The sequence below is a fragment of the Magnolia sinica genome, chromosome 1, assembly GCF_029962835.1.
Source record: "Magnolia sinica isolate HGM2019 chromosome 1, MsV1, whole genome shotgun sequence".
In the NCBI taxonomy this organism is placed as follows: domain Eukaryota; kingdom Viridiplantae; phylum Streptophyta; class Magnoliopsida; order Magnoliales; family Magnoliaceae; genus Magnolia; species Magnolia sinica.
This window is the reverse complement of record NC_080573.1, coordinates 19,558,023-19,584,780: the sequence shown is the minus strand read 5'-3', so window position 1 is coordinate 19,584,780 and position 26,758 is coordinate 19,558,023. Positions and strand designations below refer to the sequence as shown.

Sequence of the window (26,758 nt, the reverse complement as noted above, 5' to 3'; positions counted from 1 at the left end):
GCTAGGATCGTCTGACCAAAGCGCTTCTTTCTCCTATTGCTTGCAGAAGCCATCTTCCTTCTTTCTCTTTTTACAAGCTCTCCATTCATTACGGTATGCTTCTTTCTACCGCTTTATCATGACTTATAAGGGAAGGGATCCTAACCCTTTGAATGCTGGAATCTTCTTTTATTATTATTATTATTATTATTATTATTATTATTATTATTATAAATTTTAATAACTGTCCATTTAACAATTCATAGCATCATACGACCCACCTTATCATTTCTCCATAGGTATTTAAATAATGAAAGGTGTTGTGATAGAATACGTGGTTCTGCTACCTTCACCTACCTCACTTCCCACTTTTTACCCGACTCATCTTTAATGAACGATCTTGTCCATCAATCTCTGCAAGCCACTGAATGGACAGTTTAAATCATCTGATCCTTATAACATATTTGAAGGCTGTCTATGAAGAGTGGGCTGTACCTAATGAACGGTCCGGATTGTTGATGTGGATGTCAACGATTCCAAGTACAACTATGTGCATGGCAAGGTTTCCATTCATACAACCTACCTTATCCTTTCTCCATCGGTATTTAAATAATGAAAGGATAGAATGCGTGGTTCTACTACCTTCACCCAGGTCACTTCCGACTTAAGTGCCCAATGATTCTAAATTGAGTCGGTTTGGACCTATAATTTGACTAGCTAGGCCAGTTGGGCAGACCCTGTTCAAAATTTTGATTCAGCCCTGCCTCAGAATATTTTCTACATTACCTAAATAGATGTAGGGGCGTAAGTGTATCCAATCGACCCTAGGGTCATTGGACCTGAGTGGGCCAACGTTCAAAATTTGGACCATGGTACAGCTCTAGACTTAAAAGTGGCTAATGAATAAGTCAAGTCCAGGTCCTCTCAAAATCAATTTGATCCAACCCAGTTTGGACAACGGTTTTAAATGGGCCTGATTTTAATTTTGGTTTACACCAAAATGGAACCAAACTAAATACCGCCCAGATTTAAGAAAAAACAGTAATTGGGCATATTAGTCATTGAACGCTCACCATTAAAAACTTCCTACGGTCCACTATAATTTTTATTGACCATCCAACCATTTGATAAGGTCATGTGAATCTGGAGAAAGGAAAATAATCAAATTATTAATAATAATCACAAATATCACCTTGATCTAAAACTTTTGTCACCAACAAAAGATTTTTAATTGTCAATAACTAATGTTTCCTGTGATGTGGTCCATCTGAAATTTGTATATGCTTTATTTTTTGGACCATGCTAAAATAAGCTGGAAAAGGCAGATGAACAGCATGTATATACAATGCCCCCAACCACATCCCTGGTTATGGGGTCTCAGCCAATTCGCGGATTAGGCGCAACCAAACTCAACCGTGCTGCCCTTGCCATTGGGCCCACCTTGATTCATGTATTTTATATCCACACTGTCCATTCATTTTGCCAAACCATTTTAGTACATGACCCAAAACTGAAGAAGATTCAATTGGCAGGTGGACCATACTATAGGAAATAGTGGTGATTGACCATTAATAGGCCACAAAAGTTTTAGATCAAGCCATATTTGTTTTTTCCCTTCATCTCGGCTTGTGTCACCTTATCAATAGGTTGGATGGCAAACAAACATTATGGAAACATTGCAGTAGGCCTTAGGAAGCTTTTAGTGGTAGGGAGTTCAATCACCACTATTTCCTATAGTATGATCCACGATGAGAATTGATTTTCTTCATTTTTGTGCTCATGCCCTCAAATGATATAGCAAAATGAATGGACAACAATGATATAAATTAAATACATCAAGGTGGGCCCCAAATAAGGACCATGCCTTCTTGGATTAGGCAGGAGCCACACCTAATCTACTCCCTCAGCACATAAGAAACGGTAGTAATAGGCCATTCTCTGGGCCCCTTAGAGACCATCATAAGAAACTGTAGTAATAGACCATTAAAAACTTTGTGTGAGCTACAAAAGTTTTGGATCAAATTAATATTTGTTTTTCTCCCTTCATCCAGGTCCGTGTGACCTTACCAATACGTTGGAACAGTAAATCTTATAAAGTTTTTAATGGTGGGCATTCAATGATCATTATTTCCTGTAGTGTAATTTACCTGAGATTTGAATATGATTCAATTTTGCGACCATGTTCTAAAATGAGCTGCTAAAACAGATGGACGGCATGGATATACAACACATACATCGAGGTGGTCCCCACGGTCATGACTGACTGAAACATGACTAAACTCATGCCCTTTGTATGCTGCTGTGAACATTTCCAATGGGACGCATATTGGGTACAACTCCTTGTCCCGAGCTCAACACGGGCTGGGGGCCACTGTGATGTCTTGGTTTATCCACACGGTTCATCCATTTGGCCATTTCACTTATAAGCCCAAAAAAATGAGCAGATCAAAGGCTCATAAAGAGATGCAATTACTTTCTTGTAGCCAATTTAATTGCAATATGTTCTTCTTAGTCTTGAGTTTTTCCTCGTTTTGAATTCCATTATCATAAAGGTATGATTCTATTTCACAGAAAAATGGCAGATGCTGTTGTCAGTGTTCTTCTGGATAATTTGTTGTCAATACTCATAAGCGAAGGTCATCAGCTACTTGAGTTTGATGATCAGTTTGAGGAAACAAAGGAGGAGCTTCAATACATGCAGAGCTATCTCAAGGTAGTTGATCAGGTGAAGAGAAGAGATAGGAATGATATTCTCAAGACGGTAACGAGCCATTTAAGAGAGTTGGTATATGATGCTGAAGATGTAATAGCAGATTGTCAACTTCTATTCCAGAAAAAACATGAAGGGTGTGCACCAAATTTTACAAGTTTTTGCTTTCCTACTCATTTGAAATCCCGTCATCAGTTGGGAAAGCGGCTAAGGAATATAAATCAAGGGGTAAGGAAGGTGAAGAAGAATATGAAGTCCTACTTGCAAACAGCTCCTCACCAACCTGGCAAAGATGAAGATGGTGGGAATATGGGAATGACCTACCCAATACTAATGCATGAAGATGAAATGGTAGGATTAGAAGATGACTCAGCGAAGATTATAAATTGGATCTTAGAAGCAGATGGACCCTCAATGGTGATTGGAATAGCTGGAATGGGGGGAATCGGAAAAACGACACTTGCTCAAAAGATATGTGATAGTGCGAGTGTGAAAGACTCTTTTAAGCACTTGCTTTTTGTTACTGTTTCTCAGAGTTTCAAATTGGATGAATTGCTGAAGAAAATGCTGGGGAAACTAAAGGTAGAAGAAGAATTTATGAGGGAAAGGGATGTTCGTGACCTGTTGGAAAGGCTTAAGGCCGAGTTAGATGATAAGTACTTGATAGTTTTGGATGACGTTTGGGAAACAGATAAAAGTGGGTGGTGGGAAAGCTTGAAGTCTGCTTTGCCCAAAGTGAGTGGTAGCTATGTCATTGTTACAACAAGGAATGAGGAAGTTGCTAAATCTATGGGAACTACCAACAATCGCATACATCATCCACAAATTCTTACTGGTGAAGATAGTTGGTCCTTATTCAGCAAAGTAGCTTTCGCAAGAAATGGAGGTAAGTGCACAAAGCCAGACTTGGTCGAAGTTGGCATGGAGATTGTTGCCAAGTGCAAGGGGCTTCCTTTGGCAATTAAGGTTGTGGGCGGAATGATGGCACGGAAAGGTGATTCCATCCAGGAATGGAGACGAATATCAGAGTACCTAAAGGAGGAGTTGAAAATCAGCAAGAAAGATGAGCCAGTCATTTCTTGTCTAGAGTTAAGCTACGAGGAGCTACCAACACACTTAAAACCTTGCTTTTTGTGCTTTGCCATGTTTCCTGAAGATTTTGAAATTGATGTTGCAGACATGGTTAACTGGTGGATTGGTGAGGGTTTTGTTTGGGGAAGAAAAGGGAAAACCGCATTTGAGATAGGAGAAGAATGTCTTTCAGAATTATTTAATCGATTTTTGATACTTGGAGTGGCTAAAGATGAATTCGAGAGAAGATATGTTAGTTGCAAAATGCATGATATGGTTCTAGATATGGTAATAAGAATTGCAAGAGAAGAGAGCTTTTTTGTGAGGTTGGACTGTGGAGGTAGTGAGCAGTCTCGTCGTTTGGGAATTGTGCGGAATACAGCTGTAGAGAGCATCGGAAACAGTTCCACCAAGCTGCGGACGTTGGTTGGGAAGGACATTCAGAACATGGAGATGATTGCAGGTCTAGAAGCAAAACTATGCAAAGTAAGGTGGTTGAGGGTGTTATCTCTTTCATTGTCACACAGGTATCTCGATGGAGATGTGGTGTGCAGCGATTGGTTGAGTGGGACATGGTCATTACATCACCTCGTTTATCTTAACATAGAGAGTAGTTCTGCCTTAAGATCACTGCCCGATTCAATCAGAAATCTTCATCATCTTCGGATTCTATGTTTATCGAACTGCCCCAATTTGAAAAGGCTTCCTGTGTCAATCACAACATTAGAGAAGCTAACAGCTATCCAAATTTTAGAGTGTTGGTCTTTAGAATGCATGCCGGAAGGGCTTGGAAAGCTTTCAAATCTCGAACGGTTAGGATGGTTTAGTCCTTTGAATAAAAATGGATCCGGTATTTCGGATTTGAAGAGGTTGACAAAACTTAGAGAACTTAGGATGAAGATAAAGTCAGTGGAAGAAATAGAAGAAGGGGAATGGAATGTGTTAGCAATGCTCCAGCATCTGCAACTTCTAAGGTTACGTTTTAGGGGAATTTCTGTTGAAAGAGATGGAGTTGTAAAGAAGATTGAAGGTGAGCTTTCTCCTCCTCTTAAATCCCTCAGAGAGTTGCATATTTGGAACTGGCCAGGAGGAAGGACACCTGCGTGGCTCAGTCCTACTTCCCTTCCCAATCTTCAGTTTCTTTGGATTAATGGGGGAAGGATTAGGGAGATGGGTCCCAGATTTTGGGACAGCGAGAGTGGGGTATGGAAAGTGGAGGTCTTGGTGCTACAATTTTTGTACGAATTGGAAGAGGAGTGGCAGAGGATGCGAAGGGCAATGCCGTCTTTAAGACTCCTAAAGGTTTGGGAGTGTCCGAAGCTCAAGTCATTCCCATTCGATGTTACAGTTGATACTTGGAAGGGGAAGATATGGAGGAGAGAAGAAGAAGATTATGGTAATTAAAGGGTAACCCAAACTTTATTACTTATTGTATATCCAAAACCATTTGTGAACCCTGCGTTAGAGGCATTGAAGAGGCGATTCGCGAGCACTGCACCATGCCATGCCATACCTTCGTACGTGTGCCGCGAATTACCCATTCAATCTCCGGAAAATTAAAGCGGATTGCGTCCAGAGTATAGACTACCGAGTTAACTCTGTGGGGCTCACTGTGGATGAATGTGTTTTATCCACACCGTTCATCTGTTTTTTCAGATCACTTTAGAGTACAAGCCCAAAATTGAAGCATATCCAAAGTTCAAGTGGACCACACCATAGGAAACAATGGGATAGATCTAAGGTAAAACACAAATATCAGCTTGATCTTCAACTTCTGTAGCCCCACAATTTCAACGGTAGGCATTCAATTCCCAGTATTTCCTGTGGTGTGGTTCGTTTGAGCTTTGGATGCTGTTCAATTCCAGGATCATGCCCTAAATTGAGCTGGTAATTAACCAGACGGATGGTGTGGATAAGATACAAACATCACAGTGGGCCCCACAGAGTTTATATAGATTTTCTCTAAATCAGACTCAATCACTCTTCAGCTGGGCCACGCAATACAAAGTAAATTGATGGGTTTTTTTTTTTTCTTTCTAGCCATTCATTTATATTTATATAATGTAGCCCATCCGAGTTGGGAAAGTTGGCCTGGCTTTTGTGTGAGGCCATCTACACCAAAACACAATATCACACCTCATGGGAAGTTATGATGTCACGCATGTATCATGTTGTGATACATTCCCACACGTGTAAATTAGCCAACCTCCATGTTCAGGCTATCACTTTTGACTGACCTGACATATGACTGATATGCTACTGGTCAGGTTATTTAATACTCTAACCACATGGGACACTTGATACACAGACATTTAGAAATGGTACAAATGGCTTCCACTCAAATTAAATCAATTAACTTGTGGAATCACAGTATCTACCTCATAGCCCAAAAGTTAGATTGGTCCAAGAATCCTAAACTCTAATTGGGAACACTTGTTTGTTGAAATAAAAACATTATTGAATATTTTTTATTTTTAATCATCCAATAAATGTCCGCCAATCCAATAGACAAATAATTAAATAAGTTACTTGCTTGATTATCATTGATGACATTTAAAGAGTTCTATTTTTATTTTTATTTTTTCAAATTATTGTCCTTTGAAATTAAAATTTAATTCTAGAGCTAATTTTCACTTTTGACAATTTAGAATTTGCCCAAAGTTTAATTTCCAATTTTAAGCCATTTACAATTCTTTGTAAAAAGCTACTTTTCATATTCTTAGAGATTATTTAAATTTCACGATGTTTAACACAACTTGACACGTTGAAATTCTCAAGAATCAAATTACTATAGATGTAGATTCTTCAAATTTCAAGTGTCAAGAATCAAATTACTATAGATGTAGATTCTTCAAATTTCAAGTGTCAAAACCACCAATAAATTCCTTTGAAGACATTTGTAACCTTACTTCCATCTATTTGTGCCTTTTTTCTACCTTCTTAGGCTTGCTTCTTAAAGGTGCGGCAGAAGAAGAAAAAAAAGAAGAAGAAGAAGCAGGAGCAGGTATGTATGTACATGCTTTTCCCATGACATTCTTGGCTCAAATACCTTCAGGCAATCTTAGCTGCCCGGCAAACATCACAAATGCTCCGTATGTTGTGCATGGACCCAGTACTGATTCGATAAATATCACCATCAGTTGTGCTTTTAGTCATATAATAATTCTAATAGAAAGATGAAATTATGGCAAAGCTGGTGGAACCGGTGTAGGATTACAGAGACCTTTCCAGAGTACACATGACAGGGGTGATGTGCCAATTCAGTATGTTCATTTAATTGCCCTTGTTGTTGTTGATGAAACATGATTAAAAATATATAAATTGGATGATCCTAGCCATCTGGTTGCAGATTCCAAACCAACAGCCCGAAGAAATTTAGGCTATGTTTACATAACCAAAAAGAAATAATGAAGGGAACATGATTTAAGATGGGTCCTACTAGATGGACGGTCTCAATTGACACGTGACTATAACCCATGTGCAGTAAAGGGATGGCTCTACCTTATCAACTTTCTTGTTTTGTTACCATTTCCTATTGTAGTGGTATGCCCACAAGGACCTCCCTTGTTATAGATGATCAATCCATCTGATGCTTCTAAGCATACATGATCATAACAAAAATGGGTGGGGCATCCAACTATTGAGTTTTCTTTTGAGTTTCATCCAACTATTTTCTTTGTGAAGGAACATCAGTATGAGAGATTACTGAGGCATGACTTGAAGAAAGGCGATATCTATCATCTATGTCTTGTCCCCAACTATTGAGTTTTCTTTTGAGTTTCATCCAACTATTTTCTTTGTGAAGGAACATCAGTATGAGAGATTACTGAGGCATGACTTGAAGAAAGGCGATATCTATCATCTATGTCTTGTCATCCAACAATATGTATGGTTCCTCGTGTGCATTCTCACTTTTAACTTCCTTTCTCCTTTAAATATGTGTACTTTAGTTTAGCCAATAAACATTTGGAATTTGTACTTTCTATATCTAGTGACAAGCTCTGTTTCCCTATTAGATACATTTCATTGATGATCTTAGTAGATTTTCTTTTGGAAAGCGCTTTTTTTTTTTTATAATGGAAAAGCATTTCATTGATGATGTTAGTAGATTTACATGGTATTTTTCCTTGGTATGCAATTAGTGTTTGTTTAAAGATTTAAATTGAACATTGAGAATATGTTTTGCATAATCAAAAGTATTCAAACTAATGGTGGCAGTTAATACGTGAAGTTCAAAACGTTTTTTGACACACATGGCATTATTCTCTGATTCTCTGTTTCTTGTGTCATTAATTCTCTATGGTGACCAATGCCCCCATCCCACCTGTTACGCCATTCAATGCTATTTTTATTTTTATTTTTTTAAATCCCTTTATCTGGGTATTTTCTGAAACACATATTAAATCTTTTCAATTCTCTTTTTTATTATCAATTTCTTTAAGGTTCTGGCTATGGATTTTTTAATTCGGTTATGGCTATATACTGACTCATCCTCTTTACGTGGCACTAGTGTACATCCACACTATCCAAATTGTAGGGTCCCATTGTGAATGGAGTATATCTCTAAAATCACAATAATCACCAATTAATGGGTATTGGTATAAATGGATGGTTAAAAGTAAAATAGCAAGTGGTATAAATTCAAAGGGAAAAAGAATGCAAGTGCATTTTCACACTAGGCTCAAGTGGGATGGCCTATTAGATGTAGGGGCACTTGGGGTGGGCAGCCCTACTTGTGTGAGCCCCCACCTGTGTGAGGCGGGTAGCTTGTGTGAGGTGAAACCCATATGATATGGGGCCCATGAGGGTTTCGACCAATGACCTAACTCATGGGATGTGGAGCCTGGGCAATGAGATACAATGATTAAATCACTCTCTATCAGTTTCAGCTTTAAGAGCAAGTGACTACTTGTCCTCCATTAAAGTGATATATTGGGGGTGATTAATGCATGAACATTTTCATACCGGGCTCAAATGAGGTGGCTTGTGAGATGTAAGGGCACACTGGCGATGAGCGGTCTGTGTGAGGTGGGTGGCTCATGCGAGTCAGGCCCCACCCGTGTGAGGCGGGTGCTATACTACTATGCAACGCATACAATTGAAGATTCACCAACATGTGTTAAATGTAAGAACTAAGACTGATAAGATCCTCCCATTTGATCATACTATAGATAATAACGTGATTTGGGACGCCTATCTCATGTGTTACCACCAAGCACGTTATCTGATGATCTAGATTGTATATGATCCTTGGAAAGAATAGTACATGATAGCCTCAGTTTCTCAATTTGTACAAGTAGGGTCAATGGCAGGGTGATTCCAACTGCATTCAAACCTTCCATCTACTTTTCTTTTAACATCCCACTCTGAAATTAATCTCTTTGATCAATCCGTTTGACTATGAGCATCCACATTGAGGCTGCTGGAAAAGCTGTCTGAATCTCGTCATGTTTCCACCTGTCTCATAGAGGTTCATGTGACAATCATGCATGATATAAGAATTCCTTAGACCTAGATTCAATGGAAAGCAATTGCAAGGTAGCAAGTGAATTGTTATTGCATCATGCATGAACATGATTGAACTATGTCATAAACGTTCATGTACTTTAGTTTGATGTGTGTTAAGGATGCAGATGAAAAAATACAGGATCAAAGAATAATTGCCCTCAAGAGGGAGGCGGAACTTCATTTTCTTTTCTTAGGCTAGAAAAACATATGATTGTAATCTCAATTGGCTACATTTTCATAACATTCTCAAACCAGATCTCCTATTCGTTCAAACAAACAAGGCAAATAATTTGATATTGGATGTGGCTGCTTGGCTTAACTTCTATTGATTGGTCAATGCAGGGGGCGGTTGGAACTTGTTTGATTGATTGCAACTCTCATTGATTCATGTGACTTCTATCATGCTGTGTGTGTGTGTGTGTGTGTGTGTGTGTGTGTGTAAAATGAACAAAATAAATGTTTCTTTTGGAACATGATCTGAGATGGGTCCCTACTAGATGGACAATCTCAATTGATGGTCTCGGTTGACACATGATCATGACCAATGAAAATACAGTAGAGGGATGGTGCTACCACATTCTGGTTCTAATGGCTCTACTTTCCTTTGGTAGTGGTATGCCCACAAGGACCTCCCCACTTTATGTATGGTACAGATGAGTGATCCATCTGATGGTTCCACTGCATTCCTGACCATAACAAAAAGAAAAATAAAAAATAAATGATTTAGAAAAGCATAGCAATGGCTCACATGCCCTACTTGTCAGCGGTTTCTTCTAGTTGATCACTATCTCTAGAGTGTTCAAATTTGAGAAACGATCGAGGTGGCTAAGTGTATAGAAACCATCACATGCACACAGATGCATTTGGCATCCAGGTCACCCTATCTAGCTAATTGGTATTTGCTTTACTTTGAGTTTCATCCAACTATTTTCTTTGTTAAGGAACATCGGTACGGGAGATTACTGTTGCATGACTCGAAGAAAGGCGATTTCTATCATCTAGAGGCAACCCCAAATTTCCTGCATTTATCATCAAATTCTTGTCATCCAACAATGTGTACGGTTCATCATGTGCTTCCTCGCTTTTAATTTCCTGTCTCCATTAAATCTGTGGACTCTAGTTCCTTTTTATGTTATATTTGTACCCAATAAACCTTTGAAATTTGTACTTTCTATATCTAGTGACGAACTCTGTTTTACTGTTGGATATAATGAATGATGTTAGTAGATGCTTTGTTGGGAAAGCTTGGAGCATTTCATTAATGATGTTAGTAGATTTACATGGTATTTTTCCTTCGTGTGCGCTTAGTTTTTTTTTTTTTCCAAATATTTAAATTGAACATTGAGAATGTTTTAGTGCATAATCAAAAGTATTCAAACTAATTGTACATGATGGGGATGGTCGCTCCATGAAAACACTCTCACATAAAGGAAGAGTTCTCAAATAGAATAAAAATATTTGAACATTGAGAATGTTTTAGTGCATAATCAAAAGTATTCAAACTAATTGTACATGATGGGGATGGTCGCTCCATGAAAACACTCTCACATAAAGGAAGAGTTCTCAAATAGAATAAAAACAGGGAAGTGGCATTGGCTCCCTATGTTTTCTAAGCATTCTTTCCCCTACTTTTGGTCTAGGTTTTTGGTTCCAATGTACACCAGCTTATATTGGTCGTTGGCCAAAACCGATGGCCCATTACATCAGATGACACATGGGCGAACAGGATTGTCCAATTGCTTTAAAAACAAGAGGGGATTGTTGCTCCGTCAAAACACTCTCATAAAAAATTGTGATTCATAAATCGTGCAGATAATCATACGATCAACGAGTTTCCAGTCACTTTATTTGTACTTCAAGTTTGTAATACTCACAAAAGCATTCAATTTTTTGTTCAAGTTACTGAATTTCAAGCTCCTGAGAATGTGAACCTTGGAACCAAACTAAAAACCCATCTCAGGGGTTGCTTGGCTACCTGGGCAAGTATCTATAAACGGAATCTGTAAGTAGGGGTAAATTTCTACTTTGGGACCATGGGAAAACTTAGAAACAGTTTCCAGTTAGAAACAGATTCTATCTTTCGTGTTTTGTTCCTTGTCAGATGTTGGCCTACAAATTCCAAGGAAATGGATTCCTTCCCAATAGTCACATTTTTTATTATAAATATTAACTGGTAGAATTCATACCAATTTTTTCCCAAAACACATAAACACAATTTCTAGATTCCAAAAAATTACATTCCCAATATTGAACCAGGAGAAACAAAACACTTTCTCAAGAATTTTATTTCATAGAAACATATTCTTTGGTGATCGTTTGACAAACAGCAAAAGTACACTAGGAAGATAAACAACAATTTAAGTTCCTAGCAAACCCGGACAATACTCCTTCCCTCCCTCCCTCCCTCCCATCAATCACATTCGAATCGTGATTTAGGCCCTCAGATCAAATGTCAGTTAGATTCGCAGCTTGGGAATAAGATAGTCCAAAATGAACCCAACCTGTAATTAGGTTCCTCCCACCAAGATGAAGGGACATACCAAATATTTTGATGATTGAAAACTTAGGTGGGCCACAACACTCAATTTTAAGGGGTTAAGTTAACCCATGATTTTACATTATATTTTCTTCTTGTATTGCCCAACCGAGTTTTTTATTGAGTTAATTTTTTGTTTGTAAAGTAATTATGTGGGGAGAATCCTGATGGACAAAGTGGATTCCATAGCCTGATTGGTCCCACAGAGCTCATAATGTTTTCAAGGAGAAAAGAAGACCTAGAGATGCTTCAACAAATAACAAACAGGCGTGTTTTTGCTACACTAGATAGGTTCCAACAAACAGCAGACCGGCCTGGTTGCTACACTAGATAGGTTCCAACAAACAGCAGTCCGGCCTGGTTGCTACACTAGATAGGTTCCAACAAACAGCAGACTAGCCTGGTTGCTACACTAGATAGGTTCCAACAATCACTTTTTTAGTGTTTTTTTTTAAAAAAAAAATAAATAAATAGACCTGCACAGCCCACTGTCTTTCCCACTACCCAAATGCAGTTTCTGAATTCCATAGAATTACATTCCCAGTACCCAACCATGATTAACAAAATCTCTCTCTCAAGGTTGCCAAAGGACCCCTTATGCCCTTTTGATTCCAGGGAGACAAACAACCCTTTAAATTTCGCAAAACCCAACTAAATAATCATCGAGATACTGATGAAAATGTCGAGCTTCTACTCAAGTCATTTGCATTTCAACATTTCTTGAATTGCATAAACAAGTTTCTTGTTCAAATTAGTCGAATTCAGGGCCCACAAATATGTAAAAGAAAGTAGTCCGAGAAACCCACCTCAGCATTCACATAAATAAACAAAAAATCACCAGAATTCATATAAACAATCCGTACAAAATCATCAAATTACCATCTTAATCACCACAATAAAATAATTCCAACAGAAATTCAAGACCCCGAAACAAACATATTCACAGAATTACCGATGCTCTTGCACTTCCCAATATTAGGGAGGAAGCCCCTGTAGTGGGGGAGCTTTATGTCGTCGGCATTCAAGCAAGCGTAGAGGACTTCCCAGTCCCTCTTTGGCCAATGTAGCTGCGACAGACCGTCGTTGCTGCTGCCATCGAGAGAGGATTGGAGGGAAAGGGATTTGACGGATTTCAAGAAGCGAAGTGTTTGGGGGAGGTCCTTGTCTTTGACAGCTTCTTTGTATTATTGCCAGCCTGTGAGAGCTCTTGTGGTGGGACTCTTTCTTGTGGGGGATTGAGAGAGAGGACGATGGAGGTTTTGAAGAAGGGGGAGTTTTGGGGAGAGATGAATGATGGAGGAAGAGATATGGACAGGGGAGAGAAGAGAAGGAGAGGAACATTAGGGCCTGTTTGGATGCCTGTAACTTTTTTAAGTTATACAGGTGTAAGTAAGTTACAGGTAATTCTGTTTGGATGTAAGTTGTAACTTACTTACAGGTAATTTTGTTTTTGTGTTTGGATAACCTGTAACTTTTTTACAGGTAATAAGTTGGATATTCACACTAGATAGAGTTTGAAATAGAGAATCGTTAAAAAACCAGATTGACACATTAAAAAGATTGGGATAAAATTATTCCATTTTATTAAGCCCATGTAAATGAATAGTTTGGCCGATTCTTAGGCTAAACTAATCAACAGGTAGACCATAAAAGTGTGCCCATATTTTCAAAATGCTAATAATATGAACAAAAAACTTAAAGTAACATATTCAAGCAAAAATTTTCAATCCTTATCAAAATCTCTAGAAAATAATTTGGGTTAACTACTAGGGTACATCTCCAGTGAGAAGTGCTTCAGCCGAATGGTTGCATACACCATCACAAATGACTGTTAATGCTTTAGCACTTCCCATGTGCTTATATGTGCTGTGATAAAATGATCCATTGAAGAGGCATTTCACAGCACATGTGCCAACATGTCATGGAGACAATTTACATGAAACCCAGTGGCAGATTAGGACTAAAATGGTTTCTGTGGGGCCCCTCCCTCAAAACACTCTCTACTAGATCATGGACTAAACGTGTTAAGGTGGCCCACTATGTTGTATTTGTTTCATCCACACCATCTATCCATTATTCCAAAAAAATTTGAGTCATCTGCCCAAAAATAAGGTACATCAAAATTTCGGGTGGACCACATCACTGGAAACAATGTTGATTGAACAGCCACCATTAAAACTTTTGGTGGGCCACCAATGTTTTCGATCAAATTGATATTTGTTTTTTTCCCATCATCCAGGTCTTTATGACCTAATCAACGGCTTGGATGTCAAACAAACAGTACAGTGGGCCCTACTAGTTTTTTAATGGTGGACTTTTAATCGTTATTGTTTTCGGTGGTGTGGTCCACCTGAGATTTAGATATCCCTCGTTTTTGGAATCAAACCTAAAACGATTCAAGAGAGTGGATTGGACGGCATGGATAAAACAAATACAATACGGTGGGCCCCACAGATCATCTACATTTTCCAAGCCACCTCACCATACTACCTCCATCAATGCAAAAGGAAAAATAAATAAATAAATAAAGGAAAGAAAGTTCGTACCTTGCAGAAGCTTGATGGGAGAGGGAGAAGTAGATTGAGAGAGGGAGAAGGAGACTTGAGAGAGGGAAACGGAGGTGAGAGGGAGATGAAGACTGCGATTCTTCCTAACGATTTTCATTTCAAAAATTTCAACCGTTACCTGTAACTTAGTTACAGGTAACTTGAAAAACGACTCCAGCGCCTGTAAGATTTTTGGCTCTTTCTCCTATAACTTAGTTACAGGTTGAGAGAAAGTCACCTGTGACTTTCCTCCCCCAAACGCCAACTGTAACTAAGTCACCTGTAACTTACTTACATTTTAGAAAAGTTACAGGCATCCAAACGACCCTAAGGATATCGTCATGATCAGAGAGATCTGCTGAGAATTAAAAGATGATGAAAATCAAAACAACCTGCAACTTCAAAAATGAGTGGGATTTATAAGTGGAGATGACGGACTAGGATTGCGTAGGTAGCACACACCAACACCATCTTCCGTCCTCTGTGCGACTGGAAAAGCCCCTACTGAAAAGGTTAAGAGTAGCGAGACTTGCTACTGAAGTGACGTCACCGAGTTCTATGGCCCCACTATGAAGTATTTGTTATATCCACACCATTCATCCATTTGGAGAGATAATTTTAGGGTATGAGACAAAGAATGAGTCAATCCAAAGAATATTAATAGGGATTCGGACCATTCACATAGTAGACTGTCTTAGATCAACCATGATTGATAAAATTGAGACAATCCTTAGCATTCCTTCCTCTGGGGCTGCCATTGGTGCGGGCTGGGCCCTTGAGCTACAAACCTGGCCCACTTCAGCCCACGCTCGGGTTGGAATATTACACCCAAGGACTCAGCCTAGCCAAAAGTTTCAGCTCGTGGCTAAGAGACCACGAGAAGTGCCAGAGTATGTCCCGTGCGGCCCATTTAGATTTCAAGTCATTTTTGTCACAAATCATGCATGATGGGCACACCCAACGAACTGACCCAAGCTTGAACAGACTTAGGTGGGCCAAGCTTGGACCTGTTTGTTGAGCATGAGTCTGGCCATTTGTGGACAATTATAATAAGAATTTTCATTCATTACATTTATAATAGGAAGTTATAACAAATTGGTAAATTAAGAAAATAAAAAATGATATTTAGGACCACATAAGTCAAAAGTTGGATTTGGGCCATTCAGATACACGAGGGCTCAGATCGGGCTTAAGCATAGGCCTTCTATTATTAGGCCGGACCTCCGTTAGGCGTTAACTCTCACTTACCATTTCCCATCACTGACAACCATGGTATCAGTGCCAAATGGGCTGGACTTGGGTTTCTTTAAACCCATAATTTACGTAGCTAGACCGGTTGAACCGGCCCTATTCAAAATTTTAATTCAACTCAGCCCAGTCCATCATATTTTTCACCTTTACCTAGATATATACAGGGTGCAAATGTGTTGAATGGACCCAAGGGTCATTGGACCCGAGAGGTGTCTTTAGGTCTAAAAGTTTTATCTGAGTTACTAAATGTCTAGGTATTCTCAAAATCAATTTGATCCAACATGGTTGGGAAACAGTTATTAAATGGGCCTGATTTTGGGTTAAAAGACTGAAATAGACCTGACCAACTCCACCCCAAATCTAAGGAAAAGCTATCATTTTGCATCTATGGCTTTTTTTTCTTTTGGGCTAGACTACAACAATGGTCCAGGGGCTTTTTCTAAATCAAGATTTCCAATTCACTATTTGTGACAATATGGACTTACAAATCTTTGTTGGTCCAAAATATACCGATATCGTATTAAATGGACTACCACAACCACTAGGGTTATTAAAGGGCGTGGCTGGTCCATAAGCTTTTAGTGTGGCCAGGTATTTGGGCCATGTGAACTCTTGCCATATGTTCATAATAAACATGTGTGATGGGGTGTAGAGCACATTGGAAGATCTAACCCAAGTCTCTTGAAATGAAATTTTAGCCTTTTTGGAATGAATAATATAAGTCCCATGATTAGGGTAAGTTGGAATTGCATTTAAAAAAAAAAATAATAATAATAATAATTTGGGCTGAAAGAATTTGAGATTCTCATTTGAGTTCAGATTGGTTCATCAGCAATTCCAGCCTCTGCTTTGGGACACTTGTTTGTTGAAATAGGTGGGATGTACAGCTGGATTTTTTCTGATGGGGAGGATCCCTCTAGTGGTACCAATACCTACCCTAGGCTTATAGTGGTACGGAGCAGATGTGGGGCGATGTAGTGTATGTATTCCGTCCAGTTCATCCATCAGATATGTCCCCACATGTTAACCAGGGGCCTGAAAATTCACTCGATCGGAAACTCTGGTGCGCCAGAGCTCATGAAACAGGGTGAAGAGGGATGCCCGCCCTTGATTCTAACTAGGGCCCACCTGAGTTGAAGAATAGCCTGATTGATCACAAAAGAACATTAAGTGCCCATTTAGATGCAGCCAGATAAGAAACTTTTTCTGCTAATAGCAGGAGTTAAGTTACCTATATAGGATTAGTAAATTTGGTTAAAAATTAATATCCATTACTTATTTCGACATTTTTTTTTTTTCCTTAAACTTCCCAAGGTAACTTATTTCCTTCAATTGTTATTTTTTGTCGCACAAGAGGTTGATTGCAACCCAACTTGGTGCTGGGCATAAAAACCCAGTTGACATGAAAACTAACACCTGCTGAATGTATCAACAGTGGGGCCACCAGTTTGTGGACCTGATGTAGAGTGGGTCGCAGAAAATTACATGGCCAAGATGGATCAGAAAAGGCCCGGTCGACGACAGAAGTAATCCAGACCATCGAACCTTAAATCGGGCGTATCTTGCAATCCGGAATGAGTTATCTGACGTAAAATATATGATTTTGGGGTAGAACGAGCTACTGAAGCCAACCAACCCAGCTATGCCGGGTTGCGCAGCCCGGAATTGCGAAAAACCCCTGGATTGACGGTCGTTTCCCTGTTTTAATTTCGTTTTTACTATAAATAGTAAGTTTTAGTTCGATTATAACTCTTCATCCGTCGGGCTTTAGGAGTTGCGCCCAACGTGAAAAGAGCTTAGAATAATTAGGAGAACGGTTTGGTGAAGCCAAATAGGACACTTACTATTTTTGGCCGAAAACCTTACGCACTAGTAGACATCACGACCGTCTATAAATAGTAAGTTTACTATTTATAGTAAGTCGCGGATTCTAAGAGTTTGAGTTGTAGTTTGATTCTAATTTCTTTCCCATTGCTTGGTAGCCCTATTTAAAGGGTTGTGAACTCGTTTTTATTCATCAATTAATCAATTTTGAATTTATTAGAATTTATTTCTATTTTCTCTTTTCTTTCCTCGTGGATTCGAGAAGTCTCTGTGAGGAGTCCAGAGAAGCTCCGTGGATTCGGAGTAGTTATCCTCATCACGTTCATCCCTGCGTCAATTGGTATCAAAGCGAGGATTCCCCTCGGGCCGATGGCAAACAACGAAGGTATGAATCAAAATCCTGTGGACGGTGATCCAGGGATTCGTTATCTTTCGGAAAGAATGGAAGCTTTCCACCGAGAGAGTCAGTTGACCATGCAAGGGCTGCAGGCAACTCTCGACCGTCTTGCGGATGCACTACTTTCGTCCCAACCCCTAGGCGGTGCTCCACCACCCGTGGTGGCTCCACCACCCATGGTTACTGTACAACACAACCCCGATTTTTGTAGAGCACTACAAGTGGCAAACCGTAGGGCTACACCAGATGATTCAAGTTCTAGCGACGAGGACCTTAATGAGGGTTTTGCTCGACGACCAATCCATGGAGGTGATCATCTAGATCGTGCTGAAAGAGACTATCGAGGTAAGGCTGAACTTCCTAGTTTTAACGGTTTATTACGTATAGAAGATTTTCTCGATTGGCTAGCCGAAGTAGAGAGATATTTTGATTACATGGACGTGCCAGATCATAAAAGGGTAAAATTGGTAGCGTTTAAATTAAAATCTGGTGCTTCTGCATGGTGGGAACAATTACAACTCTCACGAGCTCGCCAGAACAAGGCGCCCATCTCATCATGGCCACGGATGAGACGTCTTCTTCGATCTCGATTTCTCCCCAGTGATTATGAGCAGATATTATTCCAGCAATATCAAAATTACAGGCAAGGAAATCGAACAGTCACAGATTACACTGAAGAATTTCAACGGCTGGCTACACGAAACGATCTGTCAGAATCTGAGTCACAGAAGGTGGCACGATTTATAGGTGGGTTGCGACCGACAATTCAGGACCGAGTTCAGATGTACCCAGTCGGGACTGTGGATGAAGCAGTTCAATTGGCGGGTAGGGCAGAAACACAACTTGCAAGAGCTCCTGCTCGTCCATATCCTTCAACTCGACCCCCCATGACGGGTCCCACGCAGGATCCAGTGCTGCCACGAGGAAAAGACCCAGTACCTCAACTTCCTACAACCGCAAACCGTGATACGGGGAGCGGCTCATCCAGACCTCAACGTGCAGCACCCACAACAGCGAGTCCGAGTAGGATTCCAAATCCTTATGCTCGGCCAAGGTCGAATAATTGTTACCGCTATGGCCAATTAGGCCACTTATCAAACACTTGTCCTCAATGTCCCGCAGCACACTTAACTATAAATGAAGGGGGCACTGAAGACGAGGCCGCAGAAGAAGACCATGGCTTTGATGAACATGAACAAACCACTGAAGAAATAACAGGTGGCGATGAAGTGATGGGCGAGGATCGTGGTGAATTTTTAGTTGTAAGGCAATTACTTTATACCCCACGAAAAGAATTATATTCATAACGACACAATATATTTCGTATTCGGTGCACTGTCAACGGAAAGGTCTGTGATGTGATCATAGATAGTGGAGTAGCGAGAACATCATCTCAAGAGTGATGGTGGACAAGTTGCAGTTACCAACGACGAAACATCCTTTCCCGTACTCAATTGGTTGGATAAAAAAAGGTGAATAAGACGAAGGTAACTAGACAATATACTATCTCATTTCAATTGGCAAAACTTATAAGGATCAGATACTTTGTGACATGGTCGACATGGAAGCTTGTCATATGTTACTCGGTCGACCCTGGCAGTCGGACCGTGACGCGATCCAATAGGGACGAGAAAATGTCTACATATTCGTCAAAGATAGTTGAAAAATAATCGTTGCCTCTACGGCACCAGAGAACCACCCTAAAGCCTTCCAAGTGGAGGGGAGTTTCCTTTTGACCATTCGGAATTTCATGGAGGAACAAGGAAACCGGCGAGGTATACGCCATAGTAGTGAAGGGCGAGGAAGAAGAACCCTCAAACATCTCTCCAAGTTTAAGACTATTACTAAATGAATTCAAAGAAGTCTGGCCTGAAGATCTACCTGATGGATTGCCCCCCATGAGGGACATCCAACATCACATAGACTCCATCCCTGGGGCTAGCCTGTCCAACCGCCCTCATTATTGGATGAGTTCGAATGAGTGTGAGATACTTCAGGAGTAAGTGTAGGAATTGATCCGTAAGGGCCTCTTGAGAGGGAGCATGAGCCCATGTGTCGTACCAGTATTATTAATGCCAAAAAAGATGGAAGTTTGGCGCATGTGTGTCGACAATGAGCAATCAACAAAATTACCATCAAATATCGGTTCCCAATATCGCGGTTTGACGACATGCTCGATATGCTAGAAGGGGCTAAGGTGTTTTTTATGCTAGATCTGAGGAGCGGGTACCATCAAATTCGTATCCAACCCAGTAATGAGTGGAAAACAGCATTCAATATCGAGGAAGGGTTGTATGAGTGACTGGTCATGCCCTTCGGTCTATCGAACACACCAAGTACTTTTATGCGTTTGATGAATCAAGTTCTAAAACCGTTCACTGGCCGATTTGTGGTAGTATATTTTGATGACATATTGATATATAGCCAGGATGAGGCGGAGCACAAGAAACATCTCAGGCAGGTGCTACAGGTCCTACAACTTAACAAGTTGTACCTCAACTTGAAGAAGTGTAGTTTTTTAACTGACAGCCTATTGTTTCTAGGATTTGTTGTAACGTCCACAGGCATTCGTGTGGACGATGAAAAGGTGCGAGCTATTAGGGAATGGCCGATCCCGACAATGAGGTGAGGAGTTTTCACGTGTTTGCGACTTTCTATCGTCGATTTGTGCGAGATTTTAGCACCATAGTCGCGCCTATAACAGATTGCATGAAAAAAGGACCGTTCCAGTGGACCGATAAAGCTGATAAGAGTTTTCATGAGATCAAGCATCGTTTGTCTACAACACCGGTCTTGGTGCTTCCTAATTTCGACAAATTGTTTGAGGTTGAGTGTGACGCTTCATATGCAATTGGAGGAGTATTATCACAGAAGGCAGGCCGGTAGCCTTATACAAGAAACTCAAGCCCGAAAGAAGTGGTCGACTTTTGAGAGACGCTGCGACATTGGCGACATTATCTAATTCAAAGAGAGTTTGTTTTGTACATGACCATCAAGCATTAAAGTTTATTAATAGTCGACTAACGTGAATCGTGTGCATGCTAGATGGGTTGCGTTTTACAGGAATTCACGTTCGCTGAAGCATAAGTCAGGGCAGAACAAGGTGGCTGATGCACTTAGCCGTCGTGCATCACTACTAGTAACAATGAGCAACTAGGTAGTCGGCTTCGACTGTCTCAAGGAGCTGTATGCCGAGGATGAGGACTTCAAAGATTCTTGGATGAAGTGTCAAGAAGGTCACCCTAGTGACCTTCATATACAGGACGATTTTCTCTTCAAAGGGAATCGATTGTGCATCCCCCAAAGTTCTCTGAGGGAGCAGATTATTCAGGAGCTACATGGAGGTGGCCTCGGTGGACACCTTGGGCGAGACAAGACGCGAGCTCTTGTGGAAGAGCGGTATTACTGGCCGCAATTAGTACGTGATGTGGGAAGAGCGATACAACGTTGTCATATTTGTCAGACCTCCAAAGGGCAGTCTCAGAATACGGGCCTCTACACCCCGTTACCTGTGCCTGACGGTCCTTGGGAGGATTTATCAATGGACTTCGTGCTTGGTCTCCCACGAACACAACGTGGCATGGATTCGGTGTTCGTGGTGGTAGATCGTTTCTCCAAGATGGCGCACTTTATCCCATGCAAGAAGACCCTCGATGCAACACACGTGGCGAATCTATTTTTCAGGGAGGTCGTACGGCTACACGGGGTCCCCAAGACCATTACTTCCGATCGTGACACGAAGTTCATTAGCCACTTTTGGCGGACTTTATGGAATCGATTCGATACACGACTTCAATTCAGCAGTGCTTACCACTCACAGACTGATGGGCATTTCTAGTTGTGAATCACACTTTGGGAAACATCCTTCGCTGTATTTCAGGAGAAAACCGAAGAAGTGGGATTTGGCCTTGTCTCAAGCAGAGTTTTGGATTCAACAACATGGTGAACCGCTCAACAGGAGATCACCATTCCAGATTATATACGACGAGTGCCTCGCCAAACACTTGACTTGGTCCCTCCGCCCAAGCACCCTGTGCACGAGCATTGCAGCAGAACATATGGCGAGACAAAATCATGGGCATCCATGCGGAATGCATACCAAGCTACATGCCTCGAATGAGAAGTACAAGGAACAAGCGGACAAGCATCGGCGACAAAAAGTGTTCGAGGTGGGCGACCGCGTTATGGTCCATCTGCGCAAAGAGAGATTTCCGACCGGGACGTACAACAAGTTGAAAAATAAGAAAATTGGACCTGTCCCAATCATCCGAAAGATTAATGATAACGCTTATATTGTTGATCTTCCAGATGACATGGCAATCTCACAGACTTTCAATGTCGCGGACCTGACCGAGTATTATGAACCAGAGCATGACGAGAACTCGAGGACAAGTTCTTTTGAAGTGGAGGAGACTGATGTAGAGTGGGTCGCAGAAAATTACATGGCCAAGATGGATCGGAAAAGGCCCGGACCATCGAACCACCATCGAACCTTAAATCGGGCGTATCTTGCAATCCTGGAATGAGTTATCTGACGTAAAATATATGATTTTGGGGTAGAACGAACTACTTTAGCCAATCAACCCTGCTATGCCGGGTTGCACAACCTGGAATTGCAAAAAAAACCCCTTGATTGATGGTCGTTTCCCTACTTTTAATTTCGTTTTTACTATAAATAGTAAGTTTTAGTTCGATTATAACTCTTCATCCGTCGGGCTTTAGGAGTTGCGCCCAACGTGAAAAGAGCTTAGAATAATTAGGAGAACGGTTTGGTGAAGCCAAATAGGACACTTACTATTTTTGGCCGAAAACCTTGCGCACTAGTAGACATCACGACCGTCTATAAATAGTAAGTTTACTATTTATAGTAAGTCGCGGATTCTAAGAGTTTGAGTTGTAGTTTGCTTCTAATTTCTTTCCCATTGCTTGGTAGCCCTATTTAAAGGGTTGTGAACTCGTTTTTATTCATCAATTAATCAATTTTGAATTTATTAGAATTTATTTCTATTTTTCTGCTTTCTTTCCTCGTGGATTCGAGAAGTCTCTGTGAGGAGTCCAGAGAAGCTCCGTGGATTCGGAGTAGTTATCCTCATCACGTTCATCCCTGCGTCAGGACCCCACTGCAAATGGTGGTGACCAAGCACCTACATACCGCTGAAACCTCTCTTTCTCAAGATCCTTTTGAGTGTGGGTCCCACCACGTGGGATAGTGGGACCCAACATAATTTGAGGAATCCGCACTGTCCATCAAATTAACCCCACCACTAGCAGCAAGAAGTAATGACACCCACTGTTGCATATACCCTGATGGCCCATCTCTTTGTATTTGTTGTATATCCATGCTATCCATCCGTTTTCCTATTTATGTAATGCCTATTGTCAAAAGTCTTAAATCTGACTTTGGGTTGCTCAATTGGTCGTGGGTCAGCCACGACCGGTCGTGGGAGCCGCTCGACTCAAAGTCCAGCGACTTGGGATTTTTGGTGTCTGGGCTGCTCGACCGGTCGTGGGAATGTCTCGATCAGTCGTAGGGGTTCTACGACCAGTCGTAGCCTCGGCTCGACTAGTCGTAGTTACGCAGATTCGTTTCTGAATCTGATGCGGACTGCGAAAATTTGAGTCAGTCTTTCGTAAGGTGCGAAAGGGAGTTGCTTAAACTATAAATAGGGGTCCCTAGGATTTTTTTAGGGGAAAGAGAATGGGAAAGTATTCTAAGGCTTCCAAAAGGTATTCTAAAGGGTGTACAAAGGGTGAGATTCGAGGTTGTTCGAATCGGGTAAGTCCTCTCTCTTTGTAATTTCTATTTCATAGTAGAGATCTGTCGTTTTGTGCCATGGTTTTTTCCTAAAAGAGTTTTCCACGTTAAATCTGTGTATTCTCTTGTATGTGTTTGGTGCCATTGAATTTCTATCATAGATCTAGATCTGTGTGATTTCGCTGCCCAAATCCCCAACAAGTGGTATCAGAGAAATCGTTGGGGCACAGATCTGAAGCTGAGGGATTAGTAATAATGGGAAGCACTAGGTATGATATTGAGAAGTACTCAGGGAAAAATAATTTTGAGTTATGGAGGATCAAGATGATGAGTTTATTAATCAAGCAAGACGAAGATGGTGCTCTTGAGGAGCAGAAGTCTACTATGACTGATGATAATTGGAATAGTCTTTATAAGAAGGCTTTATCATCGATCCGTTTATGTATTACGGATGAGGTTCTCTACAACATCATGAGAGAGAAAACTGCGTCTAAGTTATGGGCGAAGTTAGAGGATGTCTATGCGAAAAAATCCTCTGAAAATCGCTTGCACTTGAAGCGGCAGTGGTATAACTTCAAGATGGCAGAGGGTAGAGATTTGGAGGCTCACATCAGCAACTTCAACAAATTAGTTTGCAAATTACTGGATATGGAGAAAGTGATGAAAGATGAAAAACAAGCATGTATGTTGCTGAATTCTCTTCCGGCGTCTTATGAGTCATTCAAGGACACAATGTGCTCAGCGAATAAAACCCTGAGTGTTGACATGATTATTTGGCCCTTCAAGGGAAGGCTATGAGAAAGTTTAAAATCAACATGGGGATATCTTCTAAGGCATTGCTTACAAGGAGTAGGAATTCTGAACAAGGTACAGGTTCTTCACATTCTAGGTCCAAATTCAAGGGCAATGACAAAGGAAAGGTAAAGTGCTAGAACTGTGGGAAAGAAGGACATGTGAAGAAGGATTGCGAAAATCCTAAATCGAAAAGAGAAGATTCTGAGGCTTCATACACGAAGGCCAATGCTGCCACGTCGGATGGATCGAGTGAATGTGATGGTAATGTTTTGTCTGTGTCTACGATCTGGCGGTCATACAATGATCGTAAGGATGAGTGGATGCTAGACACAGGGGCATCTTTTCACATGACTCCTCATCGGAGTTGGTTCACTAGCTACAGGGAGTGCGATGGTGGGCAGGTATTTATGGGCAATGACATTGCTTGTAATGTCGTGGCTGTTGGTTCAGTGTGCATCAAGATGTTTGATGGGGTGAAGTGTACCTTGACTGATGTCAGGTACGTTCCTGATTTGAAGCAGAATCTTATTTCTCTTGGTGTGCTTGAGGCAAAAGGATGCAAGTACACAGGTATTGATAGTACTCTTAAGGTATCTAAGGGGGCACGGGTAATCATGAAAGCGCAACGACTCGATAACTTGTACAGGTTGATCGGGAGCACTTCAAAAGGTGGAGCTGCAGTAGATGTAGCGGAGTCCACCTCTGCATGTGCATGACATGTTGGGCATGGTCACATGAGTGGGCAGGGCAAGAAGGTCAAGACGTGCGGATAAGGATATAGAGCAGGTGGATCAGCCGCCTGTGAGAAGAATCACACAGCATGACTGTAGGATATCGGCAAGGTACATGAACGACTCCAATATCGCAGGGAATTCATCTTCTATTCAGATAGCTCTAGGTGAGTCTGGTGCTAAGAAGCGAAAGGTGACCATAGGCGATGTGATGGATTCGTTGTACTAGACAGACATATGGGAGCAGGTGGAGCTTTTAGTGGGCCGTCAAGCGATTGGATGCAGCCGGATCTTCAGGAGAATACAACATAGATACAGGGCGAGGATGGTAGCGAAGGGTTATGTTCAGAGAGAAGGGATCGACTTGTCAAAGATATTCGCGCCGACAGGATATCAAGTGTCTATTAGATCCGTAATTGGCGCTGGTTAGCCAATGTGATCTTGAGCTGAAAGGATAGATGTGGAGTCTGCGCTTCTGCAAGGGAAAGTGAAGAGCGGATCTACATGAAGCAATCAGAGCGGTTCGAAGTTAAAAGGGCTGAAAAAAGACTTTCCAGGAGGTCGTGGTTCGACCTGTCGTATAGGCAATGGTTTGATTCATTTGTGATGAGTCAGTAATTGATGACATGTAGATCGCCAATTATGACATGTCTGAAATCAATGTACTGAAGACTCGATTAAGTGGGACATTCAGGATAAAGGATCGGAGGGGCTGCAAAGATGGTTCTCGGCATTGAGACGGAAGGAGGAGTAGGCTTTAGTAATCACAGGAGGGATACCTTGTATGTAGGTATTGATCAAGGATGTGATGGGCCAGGAAAAGCCGGAAAGCGTTCCCTACGCGTCTCTCCTCAAGTTTTCCTCAGGACATGTCCCAAAACAGATGAGGAAAACTAGGATATCTCATGAGCCTTATTCGAATGCAGTTGGTAGTGTATGTCATGGTCTGGATTAGACTGGTTATTTCATAGGCTATCAATCTTGTGAGCAAGTACCCCGACAAGCAATATTGGGTAGCGGTGAAATGTTAAGAAGACTACATCTTTTCTTTTAGGAAGATAGGAGCAAAGGTGGTTAGGCATGTGAATTTAGATCCGGCAGACATGATCAACAAGAATGTTCCTACAAAGAAGTTTAAGTTCTGTGCAACTTCTCTGGACTTGGCAATGGTGGAAAATAAGGATAGAGTGTGCACGAGAAGCGTTGATTGAAACTATGATGCAATAAAGGGATAACGGAAGGGGTCAAGGAGCTACACGGTTCAAGATTGAAGACTTGGTGGAGATTGTTGTCAAAAGTCTTAAATCTGACTTTGGGTTGCTCGACCGGTCGTAGGAGTCGCTCGACTCAAAGTCCAGCGACTTGGGATTTTTGGTGTCCGGTCTACCTGACCAGTCGTGGGGATGTCTCGACTGGTCGTAGGGGTCCTACGACTAGTCGTAGCCTCTGCTTGACTAGTCGTAGTTACACAGATTCGTTTTCGAATCTGATGCGGACTGCAAAAATTTGAGTCAGTCTTTCGCAAGGTGTGAAAGAAAGTTGCCTAAACTATAAATGGAGGTCCTTAGGATTTTTCTAGAAGAAAGAGAATGGGAAAGTATTCTAAGGCTTCCAAAAGGTATTCTAAAGGGTGTAGTAAGGGTAAGATTTGAGGT

The 26,758-nt window shown here is 41.1% G+C and overlaps 1 protein-coding gene and 1 long non-coding RNA gene across 7 annotated transcripts in view; one reads left to right on the top strand and one right to left on the bottom strand.

The window, feature by feature from the left end:
* The window catches only part of LOC131242309 (disease resistance RPP13-like protein 4), a 90,652-nt gene that overhangs the window by 10,755 nt on the left and 53,139 nt on the right, over positions 1 to 26,758 (top strand). The window contains exon 2 of one of the 6 annotated variants that reach the window (XM_058240922.1): positions 2,551 to 5,156. The exons of 4 other annotated variants lie outside the window; for them this stretch is intronic. In XM_058240922.1, coding sequence (XP_058096905.1) covers positions 2,555 to 5,156 — 2,602 coding nt within the window. In that variant the 5' untranslated portion in view covers positions 2,551 to 2,554. Of the gene's footprint in view, positions 1 to 46; positions 94 to 2,550; positions 5,157 to 26,758 lie in introns of all 6 variants that reach the window. One more of the 6 variants, XM_058240905.1, reaches the window with a different exon arrangement.
* Positions 8,906 to 10,707, bottom strand: LOC131242367 (uncharacterized). Its single transcript, XR_009169594.1, has 2 exons — positions 10,054 to 10,707; positions 8,906 to 10,021 (listed from the first exon to the last, which is right to left on the bottom strand). It is a non-coding gene; the product is annotated as an uncharacterized LOC131242367 (long non-coding RNA).